The 16,820-nt window shown below is 33.1% G+C and overlaps 1 protein-coding gene across 6 annotated transcripts in view; it reads left to right on the forward strand.

Annotated features, from left to right (window-relative positions):
* The window catches only part of PCLO (piccolo presynaptic cytomatrix protein), a 409,380-nt gene that overhangs the window by 317,204 nt on the left and 75,356 nt on the right, over positions 1–16,820 (forward strand). For 5 of the 6 annotated variants that reach the window (XM_019660711.1, XM_019660712.1, XM_019660714.1 and 2 more), the window contains exons 15-20: positions 2,364–2,488; positions 4,961–4,987; positions 12,409–12,502; positions 13,199–13,270; positions 14,771–14,951; positions 16,604–16,798. In XM_019660711.1, coding sequence (XP_019516256.1) covers positions 2,364–2,488; positions 4,961–4,987; positions 12,409–12,502; positions 13,199–13,270; positions 14,771–14,951; positions 16,604–16,798 — 694 coding nt within the window. The remainder of the gene's footprint in view (positions 1–2,363; positions 2,489–4,960; positions 4,988–12,408; positions 12,503–13,198; positions 13,271–14,770; positions 14,952–16,603; positions 16,799–16,820) is intronic. The other variant, XM_019660710.1, reaches the window with a different exon arrangement.

A 16,820-nucleotide genomic window follows, 5' to 3' on the forward strand; every position in this document is an offset into this window, starting at 1 on the left:
AGAAAGGAAGGTTCTGCTGCCAAAGAGTAATGAAACGAAGAGATCGCCTTTGCTGCAGTGACACATTCCTATAGAGATAAGTTAAAACTAAATTAAAAGGAGTGTTGAACATAAGCCAAGGAGGAGTTAGCCACTACATAGTAGGGTGATCAGTAAATATTTTGGAGTAAGGAAGAGACTAATTGAAAGAAGTATGTAGCAAAACGTCATACAGCAGTGGCCTACCAGAAATATTATAACAGAGAGGACACACAAAGAAATCGATTATGTTATTATTTAGGCGCACACTAATTAAAGCAAAAGCGAAGTGTGACAGCGAAAAATAAAAAGTGCAGAAGGCAGGCATCTTACTAAGAAGGACCAGCAGGATGGAGCGTGATTACCTAGGTGCTCTCCATTGTGCTGACTCACTGCTAGTTCCTGTTTCTAGAAACCAGACCCTGTTCTTTTTTCATTTCACAAACAGCAAAGAAAATGCTAGCTGTTCTGATTCATAATTCATCTCTCTCTCTCTCTCTCTCTCTCTCTCGTTTGTTTAAAGTTCTTGCCCATGGAACAGTATTTTCTGTGTTTCTTTTTGGTTTGTTGTTCGTTCTTATTTTCTTTTCCCTTGAGTTTTAATATTTTATTGTATAGTGGAAATTTACACTAACAATATTCCTTCTTCACTCTTGGGTTGTTTTATCCTTTTTTTTCGGAAATTTTCTTATGACAGAGATTTCCACTTTTTTGTTTTCTTTTAACAAAACCTTATTCCAAATGAATTCTTATATAGACACCCAAACAAAGAATCTTGCAACACTGGCATAGCTCTGGTTGAGAATTACTGATACATTCTCATTCTCCCTTGGAAGTAACCTCTGAGCCACTCTAAGAGTTCTCCAAGGTTCTACAGAGTGAATTTTGAAAAGCACTATCTTAGGGAAACCTACAAGTTTTCATTTTAATAAGAAATGATTTTGGTGCCTTATCAATTAAAAGTGGACTTTAAGGCTGGCAGAGGAAGGAGAAAATGGAGAAGGATTTATCCTTTAAAATTTGGAAGCTCTTCTAAATCTCAATGAAATTAATTTCAAAATAATTGTATGAGTATATTTCAATATCCCATTGTAGCACACCGCTACTGCAGCTCTAAACTTCCCGTTTCTTCTCTTCCTTCATGGCACTTTGTTTTCTGTTTTACAATGATCAGAGACTCTGAGCTTTTCTATAGTTAGGAAGGCCATTGAAGATTCCTTTTCTGCTGCAAAACATAACCAGATCAAAATTATGCTAAAATTAAGATTTACTTTAATTATGAAATTTTAAATACAGTTTGACTCATCTAAATTATTCCATTTTCAACATAACCATAGCATATCTGTTTTGTATGATTATAAAAATATGCTAGTATTTTTATTTATGGATTTCCCCTTTGAAATACAGATTCCTTTTTCTTATTTGATAAACAAAATGAGCATCAAATAGAATTAAGTCTTATTCTAATGCAAAAGACAGTTTGAAGGAGAAACATTAAATTACTTTGAATTATGCAGGCTCTTCAAATATTTATTAGAAATATGAATCTTTTACTGTTCAATGACAATTTCGCAGCACCCATTAAGCATCCGTGAAGCAATGCCTCTTCTTTTCTCTTCAGCTTCTACAATTAAAAAACAAGTTTTCGTTATGTTAATCTTTCACTCTTGTTAGAAAAGCAGTCAGAACAGAAAGAAAAGCTATAGGCTTAACATCAGATAATGCAATATAGGAAGAGATAAATTTTACACATTCTTAAATATTCTTGCATTTCATTACTGATAGGTTTATCTTTAAATAATGATTCCACCGACTGCTAATTATTTCAGGAAATGCAAAAGATATCTTTAAATAAATTTATCAAGAAGTTCATTTCTTTTCAAAATCCTGATAATTGTATTCATGAATGTTAAACAACATTCACAGTTTTCCTAAGAGTAGGCATTTAGTTTAAAAATATCTATGTACAGCAACTAGGATTCACTGTACCATTTTCCTTCTAAATGAAATTTAGACAGGCCAGGACTTTCACCGAGGGAAGAATGAACAGCACTTTTACTGGTAATTAACATGTGCCTAGGAGCTCCCAATTAAATTAGACATTAACTGGTCTGTGCAGTTTCAAGTAAAATGGAGATGAGGTTTAATACTTCTTATGAGAACTAAAACTACATATATATATATATATATATATNNNNATATATATATATATATATATATATATATATATATATATATATATATATGTAAACTAGTAAAATATTGAATGATAATGTATTATATGTTTTTTTAAAACAAACGAACAGAAAATAATATTCACCAAATATGTTGCTGTTCCCTTTAAGCTTCAAATCAACTATGATCTTGGCAATCTCATAATACATATTCTCCAAGCAAGAAACCTAGTCCCTCGAGACAACAATGGTTATTCTGACCCCTTTGTTAAAGTATATCTTCTTCCTGGGCGAGGGTAAGTATCGAAACAATGTCTTCTAAGTACTGTATCTCCTGAAATAGTCATAGAGTCTTTTAGTCTCTACTTTCAGTGTTTAACATATTTTCCCTAGGTTTACCCACATTCCGTATTCATTTATTTATAATATTAGATAAGGTGGAATTAAAATTTGTAATTAAGATTCAAAAGGTTGTAGGAGAGCTAGTGATCATAATAAAACCTGTTTATATGAGAACACATCAGTATTTCAGTTCTGAAAACAACTCTTGCTATGTCCAGATTGACTGTGAAACCATTTAATAAATTATTTTGGGGAGATTTAAAGAATTCGCTTACATTCCCAAGTTGATTTGCAAAGCCAATGTTTAAAGACTCATAAGTTTCTATTTTATTTTATAGGCATGGATATTAATCAATATGTTAAATGCTCATTAAGTGACTTGTTGATCTGCCCTTCTTTATATGCATATTTGAAATCAACATTTTAAAACTATAAAATTAAAAAAAAACAAGAGTAGTATTTAAAATGCTGACTTTAATAAGTAAATGAAAATTATCTCTGTAATCGCTTGTGTGATATGTAAACTTCATATGAAGCAAGTGCCCTTTGGAGATATTTAATTTTCACATAATAAATGCAAATTACTATGATGTTCTAATATATACATCAGTAATCAGGATAGTTTTAACAGTGATTTGGACCCAACAGATCATTATACCTTTTCTGGACAATTTATGTTAGCCAGATTAGCATAATGGAACCATAAATAGTTGGAGGTATAATTTTAAATGTTTGGACTGGTAATTTGAAGACACTGGTTTTATTTTTGTTCATTTTTTATTTAATTTGAGGAGTGACATTTAAATAGTACTTTTTACTTGGAAATTTCCAATTGTATATAAGTAGAAAAAATAGTATAAAGACCCACCATGTATCCATTCCTCAGCTTCAACAATTATCACTTCCTAGCCAATCATGTTTTATTTTACCCTCATATGCTCTCCCCATACAGATTATTTTAAATTAGCTCTCAACTATTGTACCTTTTTTCTGCAAATATTTTAGTATATATTGCTAAAAGATAACTCATTTCAAAAGTAATCATCATAGCACATAACCACAATAATTTTTAAATTCTTAAGTAATGCTTTAATTTCCCCAATTGCCTCATAATATTTTCCTAGTTGGCCTGATGACCTAATTGATATTTGCAGAACATTCTATCCATCGATAGCAGAATACATATTCTTTTCGAGTGTACATGGAACATTCACCACGATAAACTGTATTCTGGGCCATAAAACAAACCTCAACATATTTGAAAGCATTGAAATTATACAAAATCATGTTATATGCCTGTAGTTTGTTTGTTTGAACAGGATCCAAATTAGAGTTATACCTTGCATCTGAATCTGTTATTTACTAATTATACCACCACGGGCAGATCACCAATTCTTTGAGATTTAGTTTTCTTGTTGATTTTGAAAGAGCCAAGGTAGAGCCATAATTTTTAGTTTGTCAAGGGAATCAAATTAGATAATAATTTGAAAAATGCCAGGTGCTATGTCAAATTTAGTATACAGCCTTTAATTTTACACTACCCGATAATTTTATTTAGAAACCTCGAATTGCTGGTATTGTTCTAGGTTGAATTCGTTGATTTAATTTATAGTGATCACCAAACAGCCATACAGTGCAGGAAAAGGGAGTTTTTATTTTATGTTAATTAACTTATATTTTTATGTAGTAATTGTACCTGTAATTTGGCTGCATGTTTTAAACATGGGTATAATAACAAACTGATAACTACATTCTGTCTTTGATTTGGGTCATTAGACCTTCAATATTATTTAATCACAATATAATGGGATAAGAGGAAATCACCAAAGGCTGTGTCTCTAATTAACATTTACTAATGAGCGAAACTACAGCACTGTCTTTTATTTTCTATCATCTCCAATAACATCCTGGAGTATCATCTTTTAAACTATATGAGAGTGCCTATATTTTATTTATTGCAGGACTGTGTTTCAATTAGACTGTTGCAAACTTGAATAGCCAGAAAGGGCTGGCAGGTAACATGAATATGTCAGTCCATTCTGGGAAAGAAGTAACAGAGAAAAGGAGGAATGAAGAGGGGGTGTCCCATCTAAAGCCATCCTAATGCAACTTTTAAAACAATATTCTGCTTGGTGGGATCTGGCCCAAAGGTGGCTTATACGCTACTCCAGTTCCTAGCCGTTTTATTAAATGTCTCCGAATTACCACAGTGGCCAAGGCCTTGGGTTTTATTACACTTGTGAGGTATTATTTTCATTTTAATTCTAAGATTATTGTCCCCCTTATGTCACTTATATGATGTGGTATATCTCTTCTAGTTATTATTCTCATATTATCTTCCTTATTTCTGTTCCTAACTTTTTTCTTCCTATCTTTCCTCCTTTTCTGTTGTATCCTTCACTCTCTCTCTCTCGGAATCAATGCAGTCAAGTCATGGTTGTCCAGAATGCAAGGTAGAGTGGGTTCTCTTTCAATGTCAAGCTATGCTGTAATGTCTGGAGTTTTATATATGCCTTTATGCCTTTTTGTCTACATTCTCCTGCAGTTCAACTTGGGCTGTAATTTTTATTTTTCTACATGTTGCATCTATTGAATTAAGCTAACAGCAAATGGTTCCAACCACAATGTTATTAAATAGGTTTAGCAGATGTGTGCAATAGAACCTAGGAAACTAGAAAATATTAAAAACATAGAAGAGTATTAAATAAGGAAATGTCACTCTGAAATTAGATATGACTGAAGTCTTCATTCATAATTTGTACACTAAAATTCACTTAGCTTCTCATGTGATAATTAATCATGCCTTAAGATTTCCTGAATCTTATATTACAAATAAAATCTAGTCATTTTCCAAAAGAAATGAACTGATCTGGATGTCTTAAAGACAATAGGTGACTGGTCTTCATCCTTCACTTAGACCTTGATATTGAAATGCCTTTTTACATTTTGCACCACAGAGTTATTGCTGTGCCATATAGGAGGCCATAATCGCTCTGTACTAACAGCAACATGAGAGCGTCCTTTGTTGCCCAATAATGGGAAACTATTTTCTGTATTTGATAGAGTTCATAACATGTTGCATCATTGCATTGTCAGCTAAGGCTATCTCTCAGTATATAGCCAAAAGCTTTCTTTTGCACATCTCATTGCATTATAACTTCAATGTGTTATTTACTTGGTGAGGAGAATCTTGTACCATCTGTACCAATAAGGTGATGAGAATTTTAATCCCATCCAGAATATTAATGATTCAGGATTTTTTTCTGTCGGTGACATTCAAATTGGATGTTTTTTTACTAAACCTGACAAGATGTGCCGAAAGAGGCTTTCTCTGACTTTTAAAGGCATAAATATTTAAATATTTTAAAAGATACGATTACTCACCACAACCTTTATAGTGCCCAGAAACTGTTTGTTTTGTTGCAGTCCATAATTACGGTAAAGAATGAAATACAATACTGTGTGAGAGGTGGCTTGTTATGCCTGTCCCTCTTGTCTCAGGATGCCATCCAGATCTCTCAAACCGACATGTGACATATTCAAAGACATGGTGTCATTTTAGAACAGACATTATCAACCGCTTTATTCAGAACCTTCCTATTTTTTATCTAGAGAAACAGGGGACATTGTCAGAATGACAGTTGTTTTCTGTATTTAACTTCAAAGAGAACATGTTTTGCAAGTGTAAAGAATGGCTGAAATAGTCCAGGTTGTGTTGGATTACAATTTAGAAGATCCAGAAATCACTTTCTCGTATCTTTCATCTAGTAGTCACTTTTATCATCTCTTTGAGAACTGTCAGTGTGAGAAGGAATTCTAATGACAAGATACTGATGTTGTAAGTTAGGCTGAGAAGGCCAATGAGTGAAGTCCTTAAGAACATGGGTTTCAGTAGCAGCCCTGCCAAGCAGAAGTTGTGAGGTTTCTCTAGGTCCTCTTCTGCTACATGGGATTTATAATAGACCCTCTCCCCCCAGGCTTTTGGGGAAACACATGGAGTAATACACCAAAAGTGATAAGCATTATATCCAGCACATAATAAGCTCTCAATAAATGACAGCCGCTATTATTGCTAGTAACATGGTATAACAAGCTTCGTGTAGCAAACAGTCAGCTATCTCTCCAAAAAAGAGATACAGAATGCTTGGGCTACTGAATTATACCAAATCCTTTAACAACACTATGTTGAAAACCCAACAACTTTTTTTTTACTCAATAAAATGTAATACATTCATCGTTCTTAAAATTAAAATATATATATATTGTGTTAAATAATTAGCACTTCACTGATCCAGTTTTCTTACCTTCTTTCATTTTCTCTTCCCATCTTCTGAGCAATACTCATAAACTCTGACAGCCCAAACATCAGCCAAGATTAGGCGAAATAAATGCAAGGAAAGAGCCTGAAGAGTCCATGAACTCAGTTCTTGTTGGATAATCGAGAAAAAGAAATGAGGATATCTGAAGGATCTCATTCTGGTTTTCTCTCATTACGCAGTTGGGCGAACTACATTTTTTTCCCCATTAATGAGATTTTGCTATGATTGAACCTGATTTTAGCTGTCATGATACCTGTTAGCCCAATTCCTGGTTGAACTTTCTCCAACACCCTTGTTAGCATAAACAATTTCATACGTGATCTATGTAAAGCACAGGTGTTCTGTGTATTTACAATTTGAAAGCCCAAAATATTTAATTGCAATAAATTTTAAAGAAAAAAAAAGTACAGGGATGTTTTAAGTATCCATCCAATATATTTATTTAGCACATGCTACTCCAGACACTCTCATAGGTGCTGGGGTTAGAGCTGACCGCACAGCCATTGTCTTTGACCTCAGGGAGCACAGAGGACAATAAGGTGACAGTCCTTAAACACATTATTGCACAGAAAAACAGAGCTTATAAAATGAGATGTGCTTTGTGCTTCTTTCTAAATTAAAGGAAACATCATCAGAGGAATAATTTTGGAAAGCATATATATATATTTTGTTGTTGTTGTTGTTGTTGTTGTTGTTGTTTGTTGTTGTTGCACATATTTTTTTCATTAAAGGAATACATATATATTTCCAATAAAGGAAAACCAAATAAAATAAAATAAATGAAGAACTTCAATACATTCCATTCTTCTTTCTCAATATTTCTTTTGAAATTAAAAAGAAACACAGAGCAGTGTTTTTCAGCTGGTTTAAGATACAAAAATTGTTTTTAGGTATCTTTTTCTGTCTGCCTTAAAAGTATGGCTGCTTTTACTGGCCAATAACAAAACAAGCAAACAAACAAAAATAAGAAATTAGTCAAAACTTCACAGGGATGAGGGTTTAAATATGTGTTTTATAAGCACTATATCCCATCTTGATTAATTGACCCTATTTTCCCTTACTAGAAAACTTCTCTGATTGTTAGATATGGCCCAATTGTACTAATATAACAACATTATTCTAATCTACCCAGGAGGGAATGTAGTGTGTTTACCAGACAAGGAAGAAAAAATAAAATGAGCTCCATTTTTTTCTCAAGCTGAAGTTATGCCCACATTCAAAAATCCCACTGCTTGCCTGGCCACGTTCAATTTGTAAATCCTCAGATTCTAATATGGCTATGAAAATTGCAGAGTTTTCAATTGTGTAAAGTGACAACACAGCCCATTGGGATCATGCTGGAGATGGTCAGTACAGAGTAATTATAAAAAAACAAGTGTTACTGAAGGAATGGCTTTGTGTGGCCAGCTCTGCATGTCAGGAAATTCGAGACTGCAAAGAATTTCATTGGCATTTACACAGGTCAACCCAGGATGATGGAGATGGGCTCAGGAATAGCGTGTGTTTACCTCCATTAATCCTCAAGGCAATGGATACCTGAGTCTGGAGAGAAATGCAGAATCAAACTCATTAATAAGATTAAGATACTCTATTAAAAGAAACATCTACAATGTTCCCAAACAATTTCAATTATTTCTGAGTGTATCTGGGCAAAAATCAATAAATAATTATCCCTAATTCCACAACACTCTCTTAGAATATACCATTCAGAATGTTCCTAAGCAACTCTAAGACTGACCTAATGTTTGAATGGTATGTGTATATGTGCACAAGTATTTTGTGTAATTTATATATAGAAATAAATCTATTTAAATAGGAAATATTTATATAGTTATATTGAGGTGAAGAACTTTAAAACTAAAGAACTGTAGGATTAAGAAAACAAACTAGACACCAGCTAATGAAGCCTGCAATTAAGAAAAGTGATGGATTCACATTTTATGATGAGCCTAATCAATTTAGTTCAAACAGCATATGTTTAAGAGCAACCAACCAGTTTCCCTATGTTTGAATTGTGGTCCTACCAGTTCATAACTATGCAATTTTGCCAACATGTCTTAATTCCTCTGAGCTACAGTTTTTTGTTATAATTTTTGTGTTTTTTTAACTTAAAATAGAATAAAAAATGATACCTGTCTAATGGAATTGCTGTTAGGATTAAAGGAGTTAACAGATTAAAAACATTTAGATCTCTACCTGGGAAAAAGCAAGCATTTAATAAATGTTAGCTGTTTTTTAGCTTTCTTACTTTATAAAGTGCTTTTCATGCATGAATCATACATATAATACTATGTCAATACAATTAAGTACATTTGATAGAGAAGAATAGTGCCTGGTACAAAGTTGGCATTCAATAATTTTTGCTAAATGTGTTAGTCAAAAATATGACTAAAATATGCATGTGAAAAATTATGTTACTAAGTATATTGTAGATTAAGGAAAGATGGTAATTAAATCCTTTTGAAGACATTTCAATAATGCAGACTATTTTCATATATATTGACATATCTAGAATTTTAGTGAAAATACATGAGTTTGCATTTGACATTAATTTCCATCTTGTTAAAAATATTATGCCTTTAACTTTTGAGAATCTGAAAAAAATAACAATTTTACTACTATTCAGTATATTATGAATTTTATCCTTAATATGTTATTTCCACGATCTCATTGCCTTGAGAACAAAGTCTAAAGCAAATGGAAACTTTAAAGCTCATACTACCTTGTGTTTTTCTTCTAAATATACCTGCCTAGAGGAATAGCCATGAATTCTAAAGTAACAAGCAAAGCAAAAACATAAAATATAAAATATATAGTTTACCAAAATAATTTTGAATTTTTATTATAAAATACTTCAAACTTACTTAGAATTTAATGGGTTGTCAGAAAAGTCATGTCACATTTTTGCAATGAAAAATATAGAAAAAATACGTCATGACTTTTCCGACAACCCAATAGAAAATACTTTAATACCTGTGTTGTTGCTACCCAGGTTTATCAAATCTTAACATTTTGTTACATACACTTCAGATTTTTTTAATAAAAAACATTTTACAGGTAACCCTAAAGCCCTTTGAAACCATACCCCTGAGATAATCGCTAAATAGAATTTAATAGCTATAATCCCCAAGAGACTTATGATATTAATATGTTTGTTGTACATGTATACATAAATAATTTACAGTACCAAGTCACATGATTTTAACTTCAAATTATGATAACTGACTATAAATATCCTGCAAATTTTTTCCTCAATAATTTTTCAAGATTTTTGTATCTTAATATATGAAGGTATGTTTTATCACTTTAACTGCTGCTTGCTATTTCATTAGATGACTATATTAAAAGGTATTTATTCATTATCTTATTAACGTACTATTTGAAACAATGTTGCAGTAAATGTTCTTGAACAAGTTTTTTGTGCACAGGTGGGAGAATATCTTTAAGGTAGAAGTGGAGTAAGTCAAAGTGGAATTTTCTGGGTTCTTGGATATATAAATTTAAACTTCACTAGATACTGACAAATGATCTAAAAAGTATGTGTACAAATTTTACTTCCTGTTCCTTTATATCATTGCATATATATTTCCCCTAAATTTTTGCAATTTACCTTGAATGACAAAACTGTCAAATCCTGCTCTTATTGTTGTGTATCCATCTGTGTTGACTAGAAGTGAGAGGAGTCCTGCTTTATTTCTTAAATTGGATTCAATTCACAGTAACTGAAAGATGAGGTCTTAGGAGACATACATTTAGTGGTTCTCAATCTTGTCTACACAGATTTACCTAAGAGATTTTAAAAATCCTGATGCTCAAGCCTTACCCCAGACCTATTAAATCAAAATCTCCTTGGGCGTGCAGGCTGGGAGATGTGGTACTGGTTGCTCCACCTCCCACCCTGGAACTCAGATTACTGGGTGGTCCCCAAAATACTGTCAATGTTGGGAATTACTAGCTTGTATATGGCTTGATAAGAGAGAGACTAAAGCCCGAGAGAAAAGAAAGATACTTACTTGGCTATAGATCCATCTCTAAAAGTGGGTGATGAACTGGAGTGTGATTCTCAGTAGCTTTATCTAGAACGGATAGGTACATCAGTGTCTGGGGAATAGCACTAGGCATTCCAGGATGCAACTATGCTTGAGACCAGGAATGAAGCAAGAGATGGTCTGTCCATAGTGGGGAGTAGAACTTGAGGTCAAGGGTCAGGATTTAGTCCCTTTGGAGCAGGGGTCGGCAAACTTTTGGGATGGAAGAGCCGCCAGGGGTCAGCAAACTGCGGCTTACGAGCGTGTGGCTCTGAAGTAAAATTGAAAATGAAAATAAAACTATCCTAGTTTCATTTATAAAACCCTTAAAGGATATTATTCACATAATGATGATTATGTAAAAATATATTTATGGCTCTCGAATAATTTTTAAATTGTTGTGAGGGACAGGATTGGCTCTTCCAGGGGTCAGCAAACTTTTGAGACGGAACGTACCCAAAGAGCCGCATGTGGCTCGGGAGCCGCAATTTGCCAACCTCTGCTTTAGAGAAAGGCAACTTGTGAAATCCATGCATATGAAAGGACCCCAGACACCACGTAGGTTGGTTTTCAGGGTTCTGGTGCCAACCAGAATTAGTGTTACCTAGGACCTGAGACATAAACCTAAGCAGAAAGTTCAGAAAAAGGCAGTGAGAGAGAGACCTTGTCTGTGTGGACACCACTGGCTCATCACTGATAGCAGTTCCAACCCCATTAGCTGATTGAGCCAGTTACAGATGTTCTGTCTGATTCAATTAGAATCAGTTTTGGAAATAAGTTGTTTTTAAACATGTAGGTTGTAAGCTTGTAACTGTTGCTCAGAGGGAATGAAAAGGTCGAGGATAAACTCAAATGCCCTAAGCCTTAATGAATGAGGAAAATTTTTTATTTGGTTCATCATTTGTAACATAAGCTATTGACATAAACCAATAATTTATACTTAATAAAAATTGTTTTATAACTAGATTAAATATCCTATTTTACTAAGCTTGTCAGAGTATACTTGAAATATACAGTAAAAAATGTTCATCGAATCTCAGCTATAGCAACAGCCATTTTCAGCCTTACCTCAGTCAAAACATTTATTACAATTTTTTTAGAAAAGAGCGATTTAAAAGATGATTAGGCCTTTCTGACATGATTAGATGCAAAACTATTAGAAAATTAAATTCCAAATTATTATTTATGGGGCAAGAAATACTGATGTTACCATATACTTCATGTAATTACCTCCTGAATTCAGGAAGGAGTACATTTCTAAATTTATACTATCATTGCAATACATAAAAGCTGTTCTTCACAAAACTACTTTAGGGCAAATAAAACTAAAGGCATCCAACATATTTTTTTAATTTTCATTATGCATTCAACTTAAAATAAGGTTTAAGACATGAGGATGATGAGATGATTGCATAGTGACTCAAAACAAAATATCCTCTTAAAATGCCTGCACGCCCTTCAGATTGACTATGAAGTCATCAGTGAAGGTGAGGAATGAAGATAACTGTTTCTTTTCTTCCACTTCAGTGCTGAGTACAAGAGAAGGACTAAATATGTTCAGAAAAGCCTTAATCCTGAGTGGAATCAAACAGTAATTTATAAAAGTATCTCCATGGAACAGGTATGCAATTATTATTTTCTGTGTGACAATTTTAGGCTAATATAAGAATAGTAATGATAAAATTCTTGAAAGATTGTGATCTTGAATTCAGAGAGAAAAGAACACAAATCGAAAAGGAAGAAGATGCCCATATGAAACAATTTACGAATGAGTTGTCTTTGGAAATGAGGTTTATAATTTGCCCTCTGGAAGATTTCTAATTTGACTTTGAAGATGAAGCTGGATTTAAATTGTAGTACGGGTTCTTGAATTGAAAATAAATGAAATCTACCTGCAGAAATAAGATGTTGCTACTGTGTATTTTAGCAATTTACTGACCCAAACAAATCTAATCCAAATCCTTGGTCTAAATAACCTAGACAGTTTTACAACCTATGAATTGCATCTGTTTAAAAAGTATTTATTGATGCTGATTTCTGTTTCCAAAGATGGGGGTAGAATAACAGGAAATTCATAAAATTACTATCTTGTTTACAAAACAGTGAGGTTTCTTATGATCAAACGCTAGGCTGGACTACAAAACCATAATATTTTATATAATATTTAATATAAACCCAGATAGTTTTAGATAAAAGTTAAAGTATTTTTACATAAATGGGAGGTGTTCAAGGAAGTAAAAATAAATGGATCTATAATATATGTGTGTAATGGAAATTGATGATAATGGGGTGAATGACATTTTGATTTGAACTACAGCTCAAGAAGAAAACACTGGAGGTGACAGTCTGGGATTATGATAGATTTTCTTCCAATGACTTTCTTGGTGAGGTGAGCCTCTGAGTTCCTTTGCCTTGTTTTCTTTTGTTGTAGACCACCAATTAAAGCTTGATGCAAAGCATATTTCTTCAGTTTATAAGATAACCACTTCTGGATAAAGTCCTTTGGTAGATAAAATTTATTTTCTGATTTACTCTTTGAGTAGATGAATACCAACTCAAGAAATGGTTTTCACTTTGTCACTTGATGTACTTTATTACTAATTATCAAGATGAAATATTAATTGTTTAGGTAGAAAGATATATAATGATGCTGTGAATCCAAATCATTATGTTAAGTGTTTGAGATAAATTTATTATGTTATAAAATAAACTGGAATTTTTTAAATGCATTTTCAGGTTATTTAATTGCTATTCCTTACCATATGTATGAATGACATGATATGACATTTTATATTCTTATTTCTTTCAAGTGCCTCATAAGAAAAAATCTCTCAAAATATTTTAAGAAGCAAAACTGGAAGTAGGAGAAAAAAATTGTATAAATTCACAAGGAATCTAACCTAGGCATGAAATCTGATAGATCCTGTGACTTTTAATTTATCACATTTCCAAAAAAATACATTTTGTTTAGTGATCTTTGCTTTGAACATAATTTATAAACTAACGTTAAAAAAATAAATCATTTCCAAGATGATATAACACCTAGAAAATACGATAGCTATCCTATTGAGAGAGACAATAGAAAACATTTGTGTCGTCTTAGAGGCCTTGTTTGGTTCCTAGACTGTACCTCTCTTTCCCATCAAACTAGACCATTTGGGCTTCACCTGTAGGCTCCATGCTGGTACAGCCACTTGGACCAATCTTCATCTTAGACAGACTGCTCTAGGATGTAGTGTTATATCTGCTGTAATGTCCCATTTCAAAAAGCTGGCTTATTGAAGTCCTTATAATTTATTATATTTACATGAATTTAGATCATATCTCCATTGTGCTGGTTTTCATTTTTTTTATATCTCATCAAATTTAAGATGCCAACAATTGTAAAATGCACCATTATTAATGAAAGAAAAATGTTCCCAATTGAACCAAGACACGATAAACTGTTAGCATATCCCTATTTCAAATGTGAACTAAAGTATGTTTTAAAGTAGAGGAAATAAGTTAGTAACTGTAAATTATTCATTCTTTTTTAATTCCATCCCTCTTGTAGCTAAAATCAAACAATCTTCAAAAATGCTAGCCACATTTAGAACTAGAATGTATCCATTTAACAAAGCTTTATTTCATAAAGAGATTGAATTTTGACTCTACCTTTTCACTTTATGTCCAAAAAAATTAATTGTCAAAGATTTTATACAGTTCAATTTATCCAATCATTTATTAAGCATCTAGTATGCCTAAGTTGTTGTTCCCAATATCATGGGTGAAGGAAAATGAGGAAGAAAGCCTCATCATCCTTAAAGGTTATAGTATATCCTCGGGCTTATGTCCTTGAATAAATTTCAGATCACAGGAAAAAGTAACTGCTAATTGTACTTTTTTTCAGGTATTGATTGATTTATCTAGCACATCTCACCTCGATAACACTCCTAGGTGGTATCCTCTCAAAGAACAGACTGAAAGCATTGATCATGGCAAGTCCCATTCCAGTCAAAGCAGCCAGCAGTCTCCAAAGCCATCTGTCATCAAAAGCAGAAGCCATGGTATCTTCCCTGACCCATCCAAGGGTAGGAGACATTTCAAGTAGAAAACGCTTCTATTTTTTCCTTCAATACCTTCTTGAATATGAATGTCTGTATACTTAATATATTTTGAAAGGTTGGATTCTATTGGAAAGTATTTAATATACTATCCTGTGAAGAGTAATGGATATGGAATCAGGAGAAATGGGATTTAGCCTCAGATCAGCCCATAATCGGGTTATAACTTTGATCTTCACCTCTCTGACTCTTCAATTTTCAACCTGTATAATGAAGGCAGTTGGGCTATATTAGCTATTGGTTCTTTTCAAGCTCTCAAATTCATGATAATATGATTTTATAAGATGAATTGGGGTATTACATAAAGAAATATAAAAATCCTCAACTTCATAGACTAGACATAACCATCATTACCATTTATACATATTTCTTTTGATTGTTTAAATCCTTATTTTTATAGGTATATTCTTACTCATATATTACATACAACATATATAATTTTGCATCCTGCTTTTTACTTATCATGTCAAAACATTTTTCCCATGTTATCAAAATAATTGGTATGCTGAAATATACTTACACCTTTCCTAAATGTTGGACTCAAGCTAATTCTATGATTTTTTTAAGTGAGTAATATTATTTTTAAAGTACAAATGTCATACATTGGGCTTGGTAATATACACAAGATTCCCATTTGAATGAACTTTTTCTTTTGGAGGTTTGTTACTAATCATCCTGCAACACAACATTAATGCATCATGAGTTACTGCCCACATGAGATAACCATGTAGTATCTTATCTAGGTATAGTGAACTATTTACAAGTATTAAATACAATTTTTTTTATATTTGACCAAAGTATTGCTGCCTTCTCTCCTCCTCTCAGAAAGTACAGCAACTTCAAAAGTGACTCTTTGCAAATTAGAAAGCAATGGGTCATAAGGGCAAGTGTTCTAGTAGATGGAAAACTGAGGCCATGTCCAGTAGACCACTGAATTGATATGATCAACCACTGACTACAGTGAGTGCTATAGATTGCTTATGGATGAGTTTTATAGATAATTTATGAATTCCACTTAGCATATCAACTCTGCCCTGGTTAACATTCTGGGAGATTATTAATATAAAGACCTCTCTCTCTATGACTACCACAGTTAATGTGTGAGATGATAGATAGATAGATAGATAGATAGATAGATAGATAGATAGATAGATAGGCAGACAGACATTCTCAAAATCAGCTGAAACAATGATTCTACAATCTCCACTTCTAATGTGTCCTAGCAACACTCACACCTTCACTCAGGAATTCACTACATTTTTACTTAAAACTCCACCTTTGGCAGTGTAAACCTATTGTCTTTTATTATACATGATGCCTTCTGGAATTAGCAGAGTTGCTTGGTGAAACTATAATATATTCATTCACATGAGGTTAGTTAGAATGTATTCCTCTTCTCAAACTTATCTCTTCTCAAGATTATTATCCATTTGCCTTTCCTCCCAAAAATCATTTCCCAAATGTTTAGTCATATTACTATATGGTGAACAGTTGCATAAATGAGCCAAAAAAGAAACAGATGAACATAAATCTTAGACAGTTTCCAATTAAGTGAGACCAAGCTTGACAGGAGGAATGCTTGGGCAACTTTTACTCATGTTTTACCCTTTTCTAACCAGACATGCAGGTTCCCACCATTGAGAAATCCCATAGTAGTCCTGGTAGCTCGAAATCCTCATCCGAAGGCCATCTCCGCTCTCACGGACCATCTCGCAGTCAAAGCAAAACCAGCGTCACTCAGACCCACTTGGAAGACGCAGGGGCTGCTATAGCTGCTGCTGAAGCTGCCGTTCAACAACTCCGCCTTCAACCAAGTAAAAGACGCAAATAAATTCC

Source organism: Hipposideros armiger, unplaced genomic scaffold, assembly GCF_001890085.2.
Source record: "Hipposideros armiger isolate ML-2016 unplaced genomic scaffold, ASM189008v1 scaffold_326, whole genome shotgun sequence".
In the NCBI taxonomy this organism is placed as follows: domain Eukaryota; kingdom Metazoa; phylum Chordata; class Mammalia; order Chiroptera; family Hipposideridae; genus Hipposideros; species Hipposideros armiger.